Source organism: Poromitra crassiceps, assembly GCF_964638095.1.
Source record: "Poromitra crassiceps genome assembly, chromosome: 13".
NCBI lineage: Eukaryota > Metazoa > Chordata > Actinopteri > Beryciformes > Melamphaidae > Poromitra > Poromitra crassiceps.
The window spans coordinates 17,609,961-17,627,382 of record NC_139644.1 but is presented as its reverse complement, the minus strand read 5'-3'; the positions used below and the strand labels follow the sequence as shown (position 1 = coordinate 17,627,382).

The 17,422-nt window shown below is 44.7% G+C and overlaps 1 protein-coding gene across 2 annotated transcripts; it reads left to right on the top strand.

The window, feature by feature from the left end:
• Window positions 1-686: 686 nt before the first annotated feature.
• raver1 (ribonucleoprotein, PTB-binding 1) lies at window positions 687-13,316 on the top strand (the record flags this gene model as incomplete). Of its 2 annotated transcripts, XM_083648723.1 has the most annotated exons (15): window positions 687-1,010; window positions 1,964-2,030; window positions 3,133-3,602; window positions 5,925-6,116; window positions 6,237-6,357; window positions 6,585-6,685; window positions 7,299-7,370; window positions 7,814-7,892; window positions 8,326-8,516; window positions 8,683-8,767; window positions 8,890-9,032; window positions 9,209-9,280; window positions 11,798-11,932; window positions 12,679-12,744; window positions 12,844-13,316. In XM_083648723.1, the coding sequence occupies 15 exons, from the start codon at window positions 687-689 to the stop codon at window positions 12,988-12,990; spliced, it is 2,265 nt and encodes a 754-aa protein (XP_083504849.1). In that variant the 3' UTR covers window positions 12,991-13,316. The 2 variants fall into 2 exon arrangements, with proteins under 2 accessions (XP_083504849.1, XP_083504850.1); XM_083648724.1 differs by lacking the exon at window positions 7,299-7,370.
• Between the last annotated feature and the right edge of the window lie 4,106 nt (window positions 13,317-17,422).

Below are 17,422 nucleotides of genomic sequence, written 5' to 3'. Positions count from 1 at the left end.
GATAGCCTAAGTTGAGTCTGGTGACTGAAATATCAGTGAAACTGAATTTTTTGCTGGGGGATGTAGGGGACCGACCTGGAACCCCTCAAGGGTCCCCAAGGTTCGCAGACCCTACTGTGAGAACCACTGACTGATCTAGGTTACACTGCAGCATTTCATATCCATTCATATATAAATGTGCTCTAGAACTGGTTCTCAATGTAGGGTCTAGTCTAGGGACCACCAGTGGCCCTTGAGGGGGTTCCAGGGGGTCCCCAGCAAATTGATAAATTGTTAAATTTCAACATTATTTCATTTGAGAAGAGAATGCAGACAAATGAGTGTTTTGATCATAGTTTGTTATCTAAAATACAGTCATGGGATTCTGAATCTGGACAAAATCATATCTAACAATAAAAAATATTGTCTGAATTGGGTCGAAGAGACGAAATCTCATCAAACGGGAGGGTAGGGGTTCACCCTCTATGAATGCAGATTTGAAAGGGCCCAAATGTTGAGAATACCGTAACTGCTCTCGAAGGAAAGGATGATACAGGACAGGACCCCAGCCCCGCCCCTTCGCCGTTACGTTGCAGTCATGCCCCTCTCGTCCAATGGGAAGCGGCGCTGAGCCCATGTGTGTATTGTTTAAACTGCTCAAATTGGACGGTGTTTCCAGACCGAGAAAACTTCCACCAAACTGAGTGATGGCGGCCGCCGTGTCCGTTAGCGCAGCTGCCAGAGAAGAAAGCACAGACTCAGGGCTCAGTTTCGCCTCCCGTCCGCTTCATGAAAATTACGACCTCGCTGTGGACCACGTAAACTGGATGTCCGGAGACCGCGGACATCCCGAACTCGAGCCCGGCGACGAGGAAGAAACAGCGGGGAACGAGTGTCAGCGGAGGGCCGATGAAGAGTTGACATCCCTGAGCCCCGAAGAGATCGAGAGTCGCTTGGATAGAACTCGCCGAGAGTTTTACAATCGTCGAAAAATCATAATAAAAAACCTGCCATCCGATGTTAGCAATCAGGTAAGTCTGATAAATGCCAATCAACTAACTAGAAGTTCGAAGAGTTTGAGGCGATTGATTGATGGGGTTGTTTGGCTAATGTTAGCTTAGCTCCAATATGCCTGCCATGCTACCTATGCTTGCTAGCCTTTAACGCGTTAGCTACGTTTAGTAGATGCGGTGTTTTTGTTCACTTTAATCAGCAAGATATAATACAAAAACAAACACTGTGCCATCTGCCAGCCAGATAACTGATATAGCCTTCGTGAACGTCAACAGCTTGGCGGTGTCTGAATTGGTTTGTTGTAGCTAGTTGACTAAACACGGCAACGTTATGTTAACAAACGGATTCAGATGACTGTCAATAATGGTCAACCGTGGCCTATATGACCTGCCAACTCCGGCCTTGTTGGTAACAGTTGGTATCAACATGCGTGGTTCACTTTGCTTAGTCGAGCTCTCACGTTAAATAATGATAGTCTTTACTTGCGTTAGAGGTACCATGGAACTTTATCACTCTACCAATTGCAAAATGCTGACGTTTGGTTATCGAGCCGCCCCAGATTTTTTACATGATGCCACATTTTTTGGAACGTGCTTGACTCGTGGGGAACGGTGGGCCTGCGGGCGGTACCATTGTTCACAGGGGGGAGCATTGGGAGTTCGAGATGTGAACGGGAGTTGCAATGGAGACAAAACGTTTCAGAAAATGCTAGACACTACAGCCTCGCCATTCGTTTGTGAACGGGCAAAAACACTGCAGAACAGTTTCCCCCCACAACAATGAGTCAGTTATTTACCTCCCACCCCCCCACAGTTGTCCTTGCTTTGCTGGTTTCCTAGTGGACATTAATACGTTTATTATTTCATGCTTTAAGCTGGTATAGGCCAATAAAACTTGAATGATTTGAATTGGTAATTGCACTTGAATACTGGAATATGATTACATGTTCATTTTTTCTTATCTTTTTCAGGAGGTGCATGAGCTGTTGGGCAACTATGACCTGAAGTACTGCTTTGTGGACAAATACAAGGGCACAGGTTGGTGTAACAGCTTGTCTGTCATTCATTGTGTTGTGTGCTTTGCTCAATTCAGCAGTAGATACTGGTAAAATACATAATCGTTTTCAATTGGAATACTTGTTAGTGGTCCTTTTCCATCATATCTATTGAGCACCTTCTAACTACTTGATCCCACTATAATTTGTGCTGGTGGTAGCTGTGTGGAGGCGCAGCTGCAGGTTATCTAGCACTAGTGTTCCCAAACTTTTCAGCCCCCCGACCCCCAAAATAACTGTGCTGCCAGAGGCTCGTGACCCCCACTATCCCCGGAGGTGGCTCAAGCATAAACGTTGGTGCACATTTTGTAAAACAAAACAAACAAGTATGGTTAAAATGTGCTCTTTTTTCTGATTTCCCCCATTTTCTCCCCAATTGTACTTGGCTAATTTTCCCCCTGCTGCCCCGGTCGCTGCTCCACCTTCTGCCGATCCGGGGAGAACCGAGACTAGCACCATGCCTCCTCCGACACATGCCGCTTCTTTTCACCTGACGGGGAACTTCACCGGCAGGACGTAGCACGTGGGAGGATCACGCTATTCCCACTAGTTCCCTTCCACCCTGACCAGGCACCCAAGATGTGCCCTCTTTAGTTGTTTTTTAAATTGTATTTCACACATTTTGTAGTTCACATATTCTTATTCTTTATTGCACTGCAGACCGGTTTAAAATTGACAATATTACTGCGGACCGGTGTGGGTTAGGTAAACAACATTGAGTGATGGCTAACATTACCATGCTAACTTTAGCTGCCTTGTACAAGTAGTCAACTAACGTGCTATCTAAACTATGACTATAATAACTAACAGCATTTCATTTTTTACATGTTTGAAAAGGGGCTTGATGCTCTACTATTGACTGCCATGGATTTTGATTTTTTTTTCATCAAAAAAATCTGAGGGGGCAGTTTCAGTGGGCATGATGCCTCTGAGCAGCACTACTACAGAAGCTCACTTTAAAAATAAATTGTGTGAAAACCGATCTCTCTCTGTCTCTCCTGCATTGAGCTTGTCATTCATGCTTGCTGCACAAAGTAGTCACGGCAAATTTTATGTGCTCTGTCTCTGTCCCTTGTCACCCTCAGCATTCGTGACACTGCTCAATGGCGAACAGGCGCAGTGTGCCATCAAAGAGTTCCACCAGCATGTGCTGCGGGACCGTGAGATCTCCGTGCAGCTGCAGCCCACCGACGCTCTGCTGTGCATCGCCAACCTGCCTCACGCCTTCACCCAGCAGCAGTTTGAAGAGTTGGTGCGACCCTTCGGTAACTTGGAGCGCTGCTTCCTGGTCTACAGCGCCTCCACTGGCCACTCCAAGGGCTACGGCTTCGTGGAGTACATGAAGAAGGACTCGGCAGCCCGGGCCAAGTCGGAGCTCCTAGGGAAACAGCTGGGCTCTCGCATGCTGTACGTGCACTGGACCGAGGTGGGCTCCCTCACCTACCCGCTGCTGCACTCCAGATGCCTGTGTGTGGACCGCCTTCCCCCCAGCCTGCTGACCGCCCAGGACCTCCGCAACGCCCTGGCCGACACCCACGCACCAATCTTCTGCCAGGTCAAATTCACCACGCAAACTCACACTCAACTAAATGCCCAGTAAATATCAGCATGTCATGTTGTCAGTTATGACTAATGCGTATTGTGACACTTTCTTGGAGGTCGAGCAAGCAGAAGCGGTGCTTCCACAGGAAATTAGCATTTGGCCTTTTTTAAATGCGAGTTTCATTGCACAACTGCTGTAGATTTACATCCAAGGACATGTAAACCAAACCGTTGATTTGAGCTGCCATTAATAGCCTTCTACAAGATCGTAAAAATAACACTTGACGCTGATGAAGCATTATAAAATGGATAGCTCCGGTCCTTATGATTGGTTGAGCTGGATTCGAAGCCATAGTAAAAACACTATAAACACACACCTCACATCACAGTATTACTCCACCATGTTAGCTACGTTAAATAAGCCCGCTGCCTGTAACAACATTTGTTGGGTGACCAAAACATTAACTTCTTAAAAATTTTGAGTCACACTCTTCCTATTGGCTTTAAAATCCCTTATCCAGTTGTTGATATCTCAGCAATAATGCAGCTAACCTTATGCTTGCAGCTAAGCTAATACGGAGGGAATACTGTTTCCGGTTTAACTTGCGCAGTTTTTCCGGGGGTATCTGATGACGTGCAAACATTGAACTGACTTGAGGGGGCTTGAAGGACCAGCTGTTTAAGACTACAAGAGGTGTTTAAGAGAACACCCCTTAGCTGTTGTAAAATCACTGTAAAAGCCTTGATATACTTTGGCGTCAAATGTGCCGAGGGGTGCGCCATGGTCGGCGAGCCTGCTGGAGTAGACTGCGTGCAGCTCCTCGAAAATGTGACTCGATGCAGCTGACACGAACGGCGAGAGTATAATATAATATAGATGGCGTCATGGGGAGATAACGGAAGGGGGAAAAAACTAAAATACTGATTCCAGCTTGTTAAATGTGAATATTTTCTGGTTTCTTTAGTCTAAGATGGTAAACCGATCGTCTTTTGGGTTGTGGACTGTTGGTCAGGGCAAAATAAAACAGTTGAGGAGGTCATCATGAGCTTTGGAGTAAAAGTTGAGGATGTCATCTTGGGCTTTGGGGGAAAGTTTCGCATAATTTTTCACCATTTTGTGACATTTTATACTAGACAAAATGACTAATCGATTGCTCGAGAAAATAATCAATACCTTAATCAATAATGAAAATAATAGTTAGTTGCATCCCTAACTCAATAGCTCTCACCTTTGCCCTGCTTTTCATGTGCCCACTCCAAGTTTCTATAGCAATGAGCATAGCTGGTTTCTATGGTGATGACCAGCTGACTCCCCCAGGTGGTGTCATTCAGCAGGCCTTCTGGAATGAGAAAGAGCAGTGTCCTTTTATCACAACACACGCATAGTAAAAGTTTATGTTGCTTCCTGCTATTTGAGGATTGTAGCAAAGGCTGTGGTAATTAATTCAGAGGTCACATGGTAATTCAAGGGAGGCAGTTAGGTGCTCAAGCTCTCATTGCAACAAGCTGCTATTGGGCAGGTTAAAGGTGATGAACCTGATGATAGGACATCAAGAGGCCATATCTAGTGATGGGTGATTGAGTAAAGGCTCTTTTGTATATCTGTCTGTGAGGATTAAACTAAACGCTCAACATCTGGATGTGGTATAATTCCTGCCCTGGGTACTTTGAGGAAAAACTGCCATAAAATGCCATCGATTTTGGCAATGACATGAGGTTCAGTGCAAGATGGTTAAAGTGTGGATTCAATTCTACCATCTTCAAAATGGCATCGATCAATTGTGAGTGTAAAAGTGTATATCTTGGGCACTAATGGGCAGTTGGGCCCAGGGAGTGCTTAATTGTGTGCATTTGTTTGAATCCAGTGTAATTTCTGACAATTAGAAACACAATTTAAAATCGAATAATGACATTAGGATGTCACAAAACTGCCATGGCATCTTGAAGGAAAAGGCCATTTCTCTGACCATTTCACAGTAACGTAACGTTTGCTTTTTGCTTATTCCAATGCTCCTCTTGGATCCTGACTTTCCTTATAACAACTGAAGCTATTTTCAAGCCAAGATAAAGATGTCTTTGTTAGATCTAACATATTTCCAAAATGATTTGGAATGTGCATTTTCAGATCGGCTTTTAGCGACCGTAATATAATCAACTGAGTTTCAAATTAAGGGCTGGTGCAGAAAACACTACGGGAAACGGAGGTGGGGGCAGAATTCGAGGGTGCGTTTTGACTACAAGACATAATAGCCCGTTTGTTTATCCGCGTCACTGCTGGCAGCTTTGAGCTGGTCATGTTCATGTTTGATCTTATGTTCATCTCTCCTCTCCACAGTTGGCTCAGGGCCAGGATGGAAGTTTCCGGCGGTTTGTGGTGTTGGAGTTTGCCACGGCGGAGATGGCCGAGGAGGCGCAGCGGCTGACTGACGGCAGGGCGCTTGGCGGGGCGCACATCCGGGTGTCCTTCTGTGCCCCCGGTCCCCCAGGAAGAAGCATGTTGGCTGCTCTGATTGCTGCCCAGACCATGGTAGTCAAGTCCCTCTCTAACCCTTGTCAAACCGATGTGTCATTCGCATGTGTTTTTTTCCATTCTAAATGAGTAGCCCCTTGGGTTTGTGCTGATTGTCTTCTGCCCTCTCCCATCCAGGCTGTGAACAGAGGTAAAGGTCTCCTCCCTGAGCCCACGGCCATGCAGATCCTCACGGGCCTCAGTAACCCCGCCACCCTCAAGATGCTGCTCAACCCGCTGACCCACGGACGCAAACAAGGTGAGAATCTCCACCGGCCCTCTGGACACTATATTAACATTCTATATTAACATTGCCGTTGAGCTAAAACAATCGTTGCCAAACTGGGGTACGTGTACTCTGATAAAGGGCCACATGGATTAAAAAATCAGGGAAAGGCGGTACTGAAGCCCAAAAAGTTTTGAGGACCACTGAGCTAAAGGATTTGCTGTGGTGGGGTGGATGCTGACTGTTGTCTTGGTGCGCAGGTCTCCTCGGGGCGGCTCCCACCTTACCCCTGCTGGCCAACCCCGCCCTCTCTGCTGCCCTGCTCCAGCTGCTGCTCCAGAACCAAGCCCAGGCCCAACAGGTACTGCTGCCTCGCCCTCTCTCACTCTCCTCTTAGCATGCAGGGATTAAAGTTCTCAGTCGCTGTGACGGATTTCAGTCAATTGGAGTCAGATATGAAATGTGAAAAGTACACAAATTAAAGCCCCTATGTATATTATTTTATTTCAATTTGTGTATTGTATTGAGTTTGAATGAAAGCTTTTATTTTGAAAAATTCAGTTTGACTTTATAAAAACAACAACATATTAATTGTGATTTATTATAGCAGCTAATTTGCATATGTCTATGTTGGAACCTATAACATACTGATTCAGCCTGGAACATAATTCATGCATCATTACTGGGTGTTTGGGAACTTTAGAGTGAAATGAGTGTGATATGTACACACTGTCCACCTTTTTTTTTTTTTTTTTTTTTACATGAAAACCTGTAGGAAGCGACCGCACGGCGGGGAAAAAGCGGACACTAATAAAAATCCCGAAATAGCTAAAATAGGCCTGGAATAATTTTCAATCAGATTTTTTTTTTCTTGCTTTAATCCTTGAGCATGTCTGTCTGTTTCCATTCGTTCTCTCCCACTCATGCACCCCCCCCCCCCCAACTGTCTGCTCTCTCTCCCTTGTTGCCATTAGCAAGCCTTTCTGGGAAATCAGCTTCTCTGGGCTCAGGTGCTGCACAATAAAGAAAACCGTCTAGTGCCATGTGTGAGTGATAATGATGTGTGTGCCTCGTGTGCGTGATAGTGATGTGTGTTTGGGCTTTGGAGATCACTGTGTGAGGTGCTGGTAAGCGTAGATGGATCCCTCTGTTTTGCAGTAGAAAGGCAGTCCCTGTGAGGGTAAGCTCTCGTTAGGAGTGTTTTTGTGTGTGTGTGTATTTGAGTGGTGCCGAGTGCTGTGGTGGGTGTGCTACTCCGTTGTGCACAGAAAGTGTAAATACCCACTATTATTAAGGACTTAATATGTGGTGAGTAAACCTCGCCTGTGTTAAGTGTCCTCATGCAGATGTGGTGAGTAAGCCTCGCCGGTGTTAAGTGTGCTCATGCAGTTCTGCAGTGTTCCTACAGTTGAGTGTTGTAGCCAGGCTGTGCAACCCTGAGTGATCCTGAACCCTGGCCTCTTCATCTCCTCTCTCCTCTGGCCAACAGGCAGGACTCATCGGGGAGAACCCTTTGGCCACGCTGCCTCTCCAGCAGGGAGTCCATCTGCTCGGAGACCTGTCCCAAGGTTTGATATCCGCTGACTCCAGCCGTAGCTCCTAGAGCCACAAACTGCATGTTTTGCTTTGCTTTTGCAGCTAAAACATCTGTAGCTATATTTGCCTGTTAGTTCCGTTTGCTCTCAAACTGGTCATTATTACTCATGTCATGATATTCTGCTCACGGTTAGATAACCCATAATTGAATGTGTTAGGGATCACACACACACACACACACACACACACACACACACACACATCACATCACATCACCACATCATATTAGATGTGGTTATCGATTGTAGTATTAAACATTTTTGTTGCAAATCTGATTCATTGATGAAATGTTTTCAGTCTAACTGCAAAGAGCACCAGCATAAACGGGGTGAAACAACAGTTAAGTGGGATCCCAGCCTACATTAATTTCCGTTTAAGGTAAAGTGCATTTGTCGCTTTCCCTAGGTGGTGTGGTTCCAGGTCTTGGCCTGCAGGCGGATCCTCTGAAGCCCATGTCTCTTGGCAGAGCCCTGACGAGGGAGCAGGAGTCCGCTGCAGCGTGCAACTTCCCCCAGACTTCCTCCTCCACCCTGCAGGGCATCTCCATGCCCCTACTGGCTGGCATGATGGGGGCAGAAGCCCTGGCAGCACACGGGGTGAGCTGCCAAGTAATTTCCATAGTGTGCTTTCTCCCTCTTGTGTTGACTTGCTGATTGTAACGGGTTACTTGCTTTTAGCCCAACAACACATTTTTAACCAAATTAAACCGATGTACGTTTTCCTGTGGAGAGAAAAAAAAAACATACATTTCCCCCCCATCAGCTATCCATACTTGGTGATCCTCCTAAAGAAGGGAATCATCCCTCGAGTGCCTTCCTCAATGGCCACCACAACCTGTTTCCCTCAGGTGAGATGCTGTTTTGTGGTTCTGGTGTCCCTGCTTGGTGATCTCTTCCTTGTTCTCTTGTCGACTGGTTCATGCCACTATATATATAACTGTTGGTGCCTGTCTGCCTTCGCCTCTGACAGGGGGAAACTGCAGAGCCCACCCCTACAGGAAGAGGCCTACGCTAACTAATGTGTCCAACCAACGCACGAACCAGAGCGTGCAGTCGAGTTACAACCTGCGCTACCAGGAGTCCTACAACCCAGAATACCCTCCTTTACACCAGGTAACCACTAGGGATCCTGCTCTATTTATAGCTGGCTTTGGAAAGCATCTGTAATGTCTTACTGGCTCATAATGATTTTTACAACGTTAGTCACACTTGTACTGGCCGCTCATTGCCTGCTTTTGGTATGGGCTGTATGTGATCCGGTCTGATGCCCATCTGCTGTCTGTCCTCAGGATCCCCTGGCCCACCTGTATGAGCAGCAGGAGAACCTGGACACTGGGGCCATGGCAGGATTTGGACAGCAGGTAATCACCCTTCCCTCCCGCGCACTCATGGGCTGTTGTGCAATCAGCCACTGAGCAGCAGCATTTTTTTTTCACACTTTGTTTATTGGATTTTCAACGTAACCAGCATTTACACCATAACTGCACCTGTAAGTTATTTAGTACAAATATATTACAATTGTTTACAGCTCAACTAGATCAGATAATCGTCCTCAACGTCCTACAGTCGATGTCGTATGTCATTAGTGATGGGAATTAGGGCTCTTTGAACGGAGCCGGATCTTATGGCTTGGGATGTGTGCGCACGACATGTGTGTGGATGAGATTTAGCTTAGGCCCCTCCCCCCGGTTTGTACAAGGTAGTACAAGTGGAGACAGAAGGCACCACAGCTCCAAGCCGGTGAAACACGCACGCATCCGCACACACACGGGTCGGACATGCGCAAAACTGCACCACTTACTTCAACGATTACATTTTATTTTTAGGGGCCAGGGGTTACTCTGTTTATCTGCAAAATAATCACTATTTGGCTTCTCAGAATGATGCTAGAAGTGGCCAAGAAAAGGCCATACGTTAATTTGCATATCAGTATATAATGCTGCCCTTATGCATGCAGCATTGTTGACAGTATTTATTCATTTATTTATTTTTTAGGGGCGGGGGTTACTAGGTTTATCTGCATAATCACCTTTTGGCTGCTCAGAAAGTCGCTGGAAGTCGCCCGATAACGTCATAGGATAATTTGGATATCAATATATATATAATGCTGCACTTGTTATGCGCGCCGCGGCATAGCCCGTTTTAATACCAGGGGCAGGGGTTACTAGCTTTATCTGCAGAATAATCACTATTTGGCTGCTCAGGAGGTCACTAGAGGTCGCCAGATAATGTCATACAATAATTTGCATATCAATATATAATAGTGCTGACTCCGCCCACCCGGGGCAGTTTCGGCATTACAAGTGGGTGCGCGCTGTGATCATCAGACCTCCCTGGATTAGACGAGCAAGTAGAGCAAAGTGACATCAGCCATACCAATTTATTGCTAAATGCTTTGGGATTCAACACATTATTTAGACATGATCTGGGGCAGACAGTGAAATGTGGGCACCATGATAAAAAGAACGGCTCCGTTCATGAGAAGGGGATTTCCATCTAAGCCAGATTAATTGTCTCACCAACAAAGTGACACAGGCAAATACTAGGGCGGTCCCGAGTACCATATGTAGGACCTCGAAGCTACAGGGAGATGGAATTTGAACATACGAAGCTTCTACACAGCGATGACGCTGTCTAGTGTAGTGGCTCGAAACCAAGACAACAGCAGCGCTGTGACGCACAGCAGGCAACACACTACAGCCAAACAGGAACAAACGGTAAACATGTACGGTACTCACATTGGGTTGAGAATAGGAAAGTATGTGTAGTTTATTCTTTGTCAACGTTTTGCACAACACGTCTCAGCATTGCGGCTTGTAGTAAACTTTCTTTGTTTCTTGCCCAACATTGTCACAGCCTAATGTTGGCAGGTGTGTGTCCGTTTTTAACCAGCTAGTAGCCTTACATTGTTATTTAGGGGGGGGGAGGGGGGGGGGCTATACGCAGTGGAAGTGGTTCCTGGGAAATTTGGTTTGGTATGTAGTGGTACTTGGGACGGAAAAGTTTGGGAACCTCTGCTATAGTTAATTCTCCACTTTGTACGTATAGACTCCACATACCTTTCATCCACTTTAACAGGCCATCAAATTAAACATGAGACAACACAAGCTACGTGGTCTGCAAATTAAAAGTCGGCTCTTCTCCTTCACTCGTCTCGACTTTATACGTTTCATATTGGCCGTCAGGTGCTAATTTGCATATCAATCGACTGTCATCCCTCCTTATCCTACATACTGTGTATGCTAATTAATATAATGAGGGCTAGCCTATTTTCTCTCCTTTAAATTTTCATAGGCTAAATTATAGATGAATGCAATGATAATTCCGAATGCATTTCCAAATGGTTCAAAGCTATTTCCCTGTTTTAATTGGCACTAATAAATCACAAACACTCATTGTTATAAAGCCTGTCTTGTCAATCAAATGTATACTAGTCCTGGGAATGCTATACCTCAATTTGTCAGGTGATGATACCGTTAGTCAAGTCCGAGTGCTTTCCAAATAGGTTGAGGCGATTTTATCTTTTAACGTAAAGTTATTAATTAGCCCTATTGAATCACAAACATGCACGGTTCTATAACTGCGGTTTTGTAAAACCGATTTGGAACCTTGGCGTACTGTACTTTGTTCGAGCTTACACAGGAGGGAGGGGGTTAGCTGAGCTGATACTCTGCTGCTGATGATTTTAAAGGAACACGCCAACATTGAATCGGGCGGCTCACCTGGTAGAGCGGGTACCACAAAGGCTAGTCCTTCCTGCGGCCGGTCCGGGCTCAAATCTGACCCCTGGCCCTTTGCTGCATCTCATCCCCCAACTCTCTCTCCCCACCTTTCCTTTCTATCTGTGACACGTGTTAATGGGGACTGTGTCTCTGCAGCTTTCACGTCAGCCTGACTTCAGGGAGCGCTCTGCCCACTACGGTTACCCTCCCAGCCCGCCCATGTCCTCATACTTCAGCTCAGGGCCTGGGGGCCCCATGAGCGGCCGCCTCCCCTCCACCCAGCTCAATAAGGTGAGCCTGAAGCTTTGGACTGATGGTTGCTGTTAGGAATGCATGAACAATTTGTCCGATTTGCTGTTCTGGCTTGATAACCGATATTTACTGATGTCGTTAGGATCTGTATAAAAATAAGTTTCTATGACAATCTGATTTGTAGATACTGTAAAACGCGTGTAAACACTGAATTTGAAAAAGTGATGTCCTTCTTAGTTTTCGTTATTTCCAAAACACTTGGAACAGCCCATAAATCCTATGGTACCTAATGTACCGCATTGTTTCCTCTCAATATAACATTTTTGGCCAATACGATAACTGATATTAAGATTGCTGTTATTTTGCTCATCGGACCGATACAGATGTTTTAAAAAATGACTAACATCGGCCGATACGATATTTCTGATATATCGTGCATCCCTAGTTTCTGTCATGTTTCAAGGGCCTTCACCTCGGTGTGTTTGAAACGGTGGGCTTTACAGTTATCAACGCTAAAATATCAAGGTAGCAATCATGAAAAATAAGATCAAATGGAGTTTTGAGCTTCCAAGAAGAAGTTATTTTCTCATGTATATTTTGTTGGTGTGTACAATTCACCCTTCGTTAAGTCCTGCCTCGTTTGCTTACTGTTGCTATGCAAGGAAAGCTTTTACGGTTGCTAACATAGGATGGGTCAGTGGCCATTCTAGGGGAGGATTAGCGAAGGGTCTATTGTGTAAATAAAGTGGTGGATTGGATTCTGAGACTTGGTTGTTTCTCCTCAGGCTGTGGGAATGCCTCCTGTCAGTCATGCCAATAGTTTTCCACCGGGCCTGGAGAATGGCATCAAGGTAATTTTGCCACTTTCATCTTTGCTTTTTCTACATTATTGTGACCTTCTTAAACTTTCAAGCTGCTGTACTAGTATTTCATTTTCTTCCCCCAATTAGACTCCCATCGGCGGACACAAGCGTGTGTTCTCCCGGCTGATCCCGTCTCCAGAGCCGAGCCCTGAGGGGCCCTATGTGGGCCAGCACTCCCAAGGCCTGGGGGGCCATTATGCAGACTCCTATCTTAAACGCAAGCGTATATTCTAACTACAGCCAAATGCCTCTTGCTTTGTGAGTAGCCATTCAACAGCCAGGTCATGATGGACCCTCCAGATTTCCTCCAGTAACTACGCTATTTTAGCTCGGCAGTCCATTGATTCCTGTGTGCTCCTGCCAGCGACCCCTGGAGGGCGCTGGGGAGCGCAGCCTGTTGCTATCCGGACAGTTGCGTGCCAGTCTATGGGAGTTTTTGATGTTTTATTTTTTTTCTCCCCATTGTATATATGATTTCAGTGTGAGTAAATTAAGTTTTTATCCTTTTTTTTAATTTGCTTTTTAATTTCAGGAAGCCCTTTTTTGAATACTTGATTATCCTGTACAGTAAGAAAAAAAAACATAAAATTAGCTGACTAAATCAAGTATTTTTTTTTTTGTTATTACTTGTTGAGTGTGGTGTGTCAATGGGTTCAGAGCTGCAGATAGTTTGGCCATTGCAGTTTTCAATGGCTCCACTATTCTGCCCCATGGCTCTTTTTTAAATAACTTGCACTATGCCAGGCTGCTTTTTAAAAATGTTGGACATCTCACAAAGCTGTTGTGTATGATATTTAAATAATTGCAGCCAAAGGAATGGGCTTGCATAGTATAAAGTAACCAAACTTTCTATCGAGAGGCTCTGAACTTTTTTTTTTTTTTTTTTTTTTTTTGGCCTTCCTATTTGCATGTAAAAAGTTCAATAGTTTGTTTAATGGGATGGTGTTTATGTGTGTATTTTTCTTTATTTTTTTCCTTCTAACTTGCTGCCACAGGGTTATATTTTGCTGTATGCTTCTTTTTCTGCAGCGGATTCAGGCCTTTGGTTGACATGCAGCTCTCCATCCAGCAGTAACGATGGCTGTATGTACTTGACTCTGTATTCGGAAACTGAAAGCCTTTTACCAAATCCACTCTGGATTATTTTCTCAAGCCTTAATACATTTCCACGTCGTTTGTCCTTGAACCGCACCCCTCCATCTTGTTACGGAGTCTGTTCTGTGCACTGGTTATTTTGAGTGATGCACTTGGAGAGCACAGGTCACTATACTACCGGTACTCTGTTCTCACCTGTCTAATGGGCTGTTTTCGAGTCTGTTCTCACTCATATGTCCAGAAGTTCAATATTTTCTGTGTTGGTGTGAGTTCTGTCTAAGTAAATTTTTAATGTCTTGGGAAGTCCCGCCACCACACCTGACTCACTGGTCTGTTCTGAATGGGTGGGTGGTGCGGCGGACATGGTGTGCCATTCCTCGATCCACCAGCAGATGGTGAATACGGGAACACCTGCAAACCTCTCTTCACTGAGAGGCTTGGCCTTCATGTTTCTGTTAGTGCCTCATTTGCCCCTTGTGTGGTGGTTGTCTCCACCCTGCAAACCAGTAGGGGGAGGTGTCCATCCTCAGACAGTTGGGATGACGGGCGCGGCCTGTATTCTAACTTGGAAGCGTTCGTGTGAAGTTTTTCTGGTAACCGTTGAGTCTGTCTGGGGGAGGTACTAATGGAAGCTAGCGGCAGGTGATTGGTCAGTGACAAGTCGTGTTTTTGGATTAAGCTCTGGTTGACAATTTGATTGTGATAACCCATTACCTCTGACTTTGGTAGGAAATGCAAATACACTTGAGCCTTAACATTGTTTTCTGTGATCTTATCCCGCCCTGTGTGGGCTTCCAAATACATTTACCATTTATGTGTTATTTGCTGTGTATATACTAAGCTTGATAATTTTCCTCGGAGTCCAAAACTCTTTGTTTTCTTTACTTATATCTGCCTCTGGTCTGGTGTTTTGATTGAATTTGCTGCTCAAAGTGTTTTGTGTTTGTTTTTGCCTGTATGTTTGAAAGATGATGTGACCAAGAGTGGCACCACAGCAGCCTGCTGATGTTGTGTATGGACCAAGAGATGCTGCTGTACTGTAATGATCATTATGAAGTTGATTGCTTTCATTCCAACTGCTAGCCCTCTAATCTTGCCATGGTTGTCTCTGTATGCGTGTGCGATGTGAGCAAGTAAATGTTATTTAAAACTAATTTGGTTATGATCTCGTCATTTCAAAATGTATTTCTCTCAATGAAAACCTCCAAGAAGGAAATGCAATGATTCTCCCTTGGTCCATGTCATAATACCATGCTCTCTAAAAATTAATCGGCTGTGATGTTACATGCTCAGTTTCATAGAGTAAATGTCTGCTTTTTTTGGGAGAATGGCCAAAAGGCTTATTAGTCAATTGAACAGTTGGCAGCGACACAAGGCACACTAACGTGATTGCATCATATTTTCTTGCTACGCCTCAGTGATGAACCAGAGAATAGAGGCGGCTTCTCAGCCTAGCTATCCCACATTAGTGTGCACATCCAGTGTTCAATTTGTCCAAAATTTGTAGGGAATATGTTTGCTCATGATGATTTGCACTAGTATGTCAAACCAACTCTTAAGCAACCTTGCTTGTAATGTATTGTGTTTGGACCCCAGGAAGACTAGTGGTCGTTTTGGCAGCAGCTAATGGGGATCCTTTTAAATAAACAATAAACTTTGAGTAGTCTTATTTAGTACTCACCCCATACCGATGGAATGTATCGGTCGGGTGTAGTTTTTTATTCCACGAAACATTAGACAATTGAAGTGGATCGGGACCAACTTTCAAATGTAAAAAAAGAAAAACATACTTTACCCCTGGATAAATCCAAGGGTGTGTCCCAACCGCCCCCACCCCCCAATTTACGCACACATTTAGGCTGTTCTGTGATCTCCTTTTGATAACTAATATATGTTTTCACTTCCATTCACTGAGCCTCCCCTGAAACGGTTGCCAGCCCCCTGGGGTGGCCTACTGGCCACCTCCCACTTTGAAATCCTCTGGTGTAGATGGATTGGATTTTCAAATGCACCCCGCCCAAGTCTCTAGAAACCAGATGCCAAGTTGACTTAAAAAAAAACATCATTTACACCCTGTTTTTAGCTGAAATGTTCACTGTAGTCATGTGCTCTAAAACCATCGGGGGCAGTTATATAGTGTAGCCTGCTCCAGTGAAGATTTCAGCTATAAACAGGGTCTAGTTTCAAGTCAGCTTGGCAGTTCTGGACTAAAAATGTCACCTAATCTTCCACTGGCATGGGGGTGATTGAATAGATAGCCTGGGTAAACCCAGCCTCCATGTGACCTCTATCATCAATGTGCTATCAGTCACAAAGTCTTCGTGACTGATAGCACATAGAGGTCACGTGGAGGCTGGGTTTACCCAGGCTAGTGAATAGATGATGATAATGACCAAATTTTCATTTTGGGGTGAAGTTATCCTTTACATTCAGCATTCAAGTGTGTTAGTGTTTGAGGACAGTTCCTTCTGTATTGGGGAACACGAAAGAACACTGCTAATATTTCCCATAACCAGAAATAGCTACCTCAATTTGTGATGCCACAGTGATAGTTACATAGAGGATCAATTGGAAAGTATTAAAATGACAATAACATTACCCATTATTATTTATGAGGGTGTGCATATTGTGGCTTGAAATTTAAAACGGTGCTATAATATAATCTGGTTTGGGTGTATCAATAAGGATCATGTGCAATTGCCTTTGAACTAAACACAGAGGCAGACTAGTAGCTTTCTCATGGTCAACCAAGACTTTCTATCTTCTTGTCATTCAGGGGAGTGAGTTTTCTATCCCGCTATAAACGGCTCATGGCATCATAGCCTATTTGGTTACACTTGATCTCGGTTGCACTTACACGACAAAAAGGCTGTAATCATTGCAGATGATAGAATTTTCATTTTGCATGTAGATTACAGTGAATCTGTATCATTTAATGCAGCAATGCTACCACAGCAGTTAGAGCTGATGCATAGTAAAACACCACAAAGGGTTGTGGTGTTGTTTTTTTGTCTTAAGTTACACACCGAGGTCCAGTCATTATAATTTTTCTCCATTTGAGCATTCTTCATTTGTGATAAATGAGGCTGCAGTGATCTGCCGTCACAGCTCGTCTACCTCCCCCTCTGTATTTGGTAAACTCGCAGGTTTCAGCAGCATTCAGCAGCAACTGCAGGGTGACTGTGTGGGTGGAAATATGAAAGGCAGAAATCTAAATGTGTCTGACACAGCGTCCACTGAGCCTCGCTGGTTCCCTCTGAGAAGCTCTGTGTAGACAGGCAGCAGGTATGAGAAAATAATTCAGGGATGCTGCTGAAGGCATTACAGACCGAAATAAAATAAAATCTCCACATGCCTGGGAGAAACACATTAGATTAATATAATGTCACCAGGTCTGAACAATATCCACCCATCATTTACTGTATTCTCATTTTCTGTGTCTTCACAGATTGATGATCCAAAACGAAGAGTAGTTCTCTTTTCTGAAATGCCACGACAGAGAAACAAATATGAAGTCAAGAGTTTGCTCACTGGGGACTGTCACAAAATAATAGGAATGTAACAAAAGGAA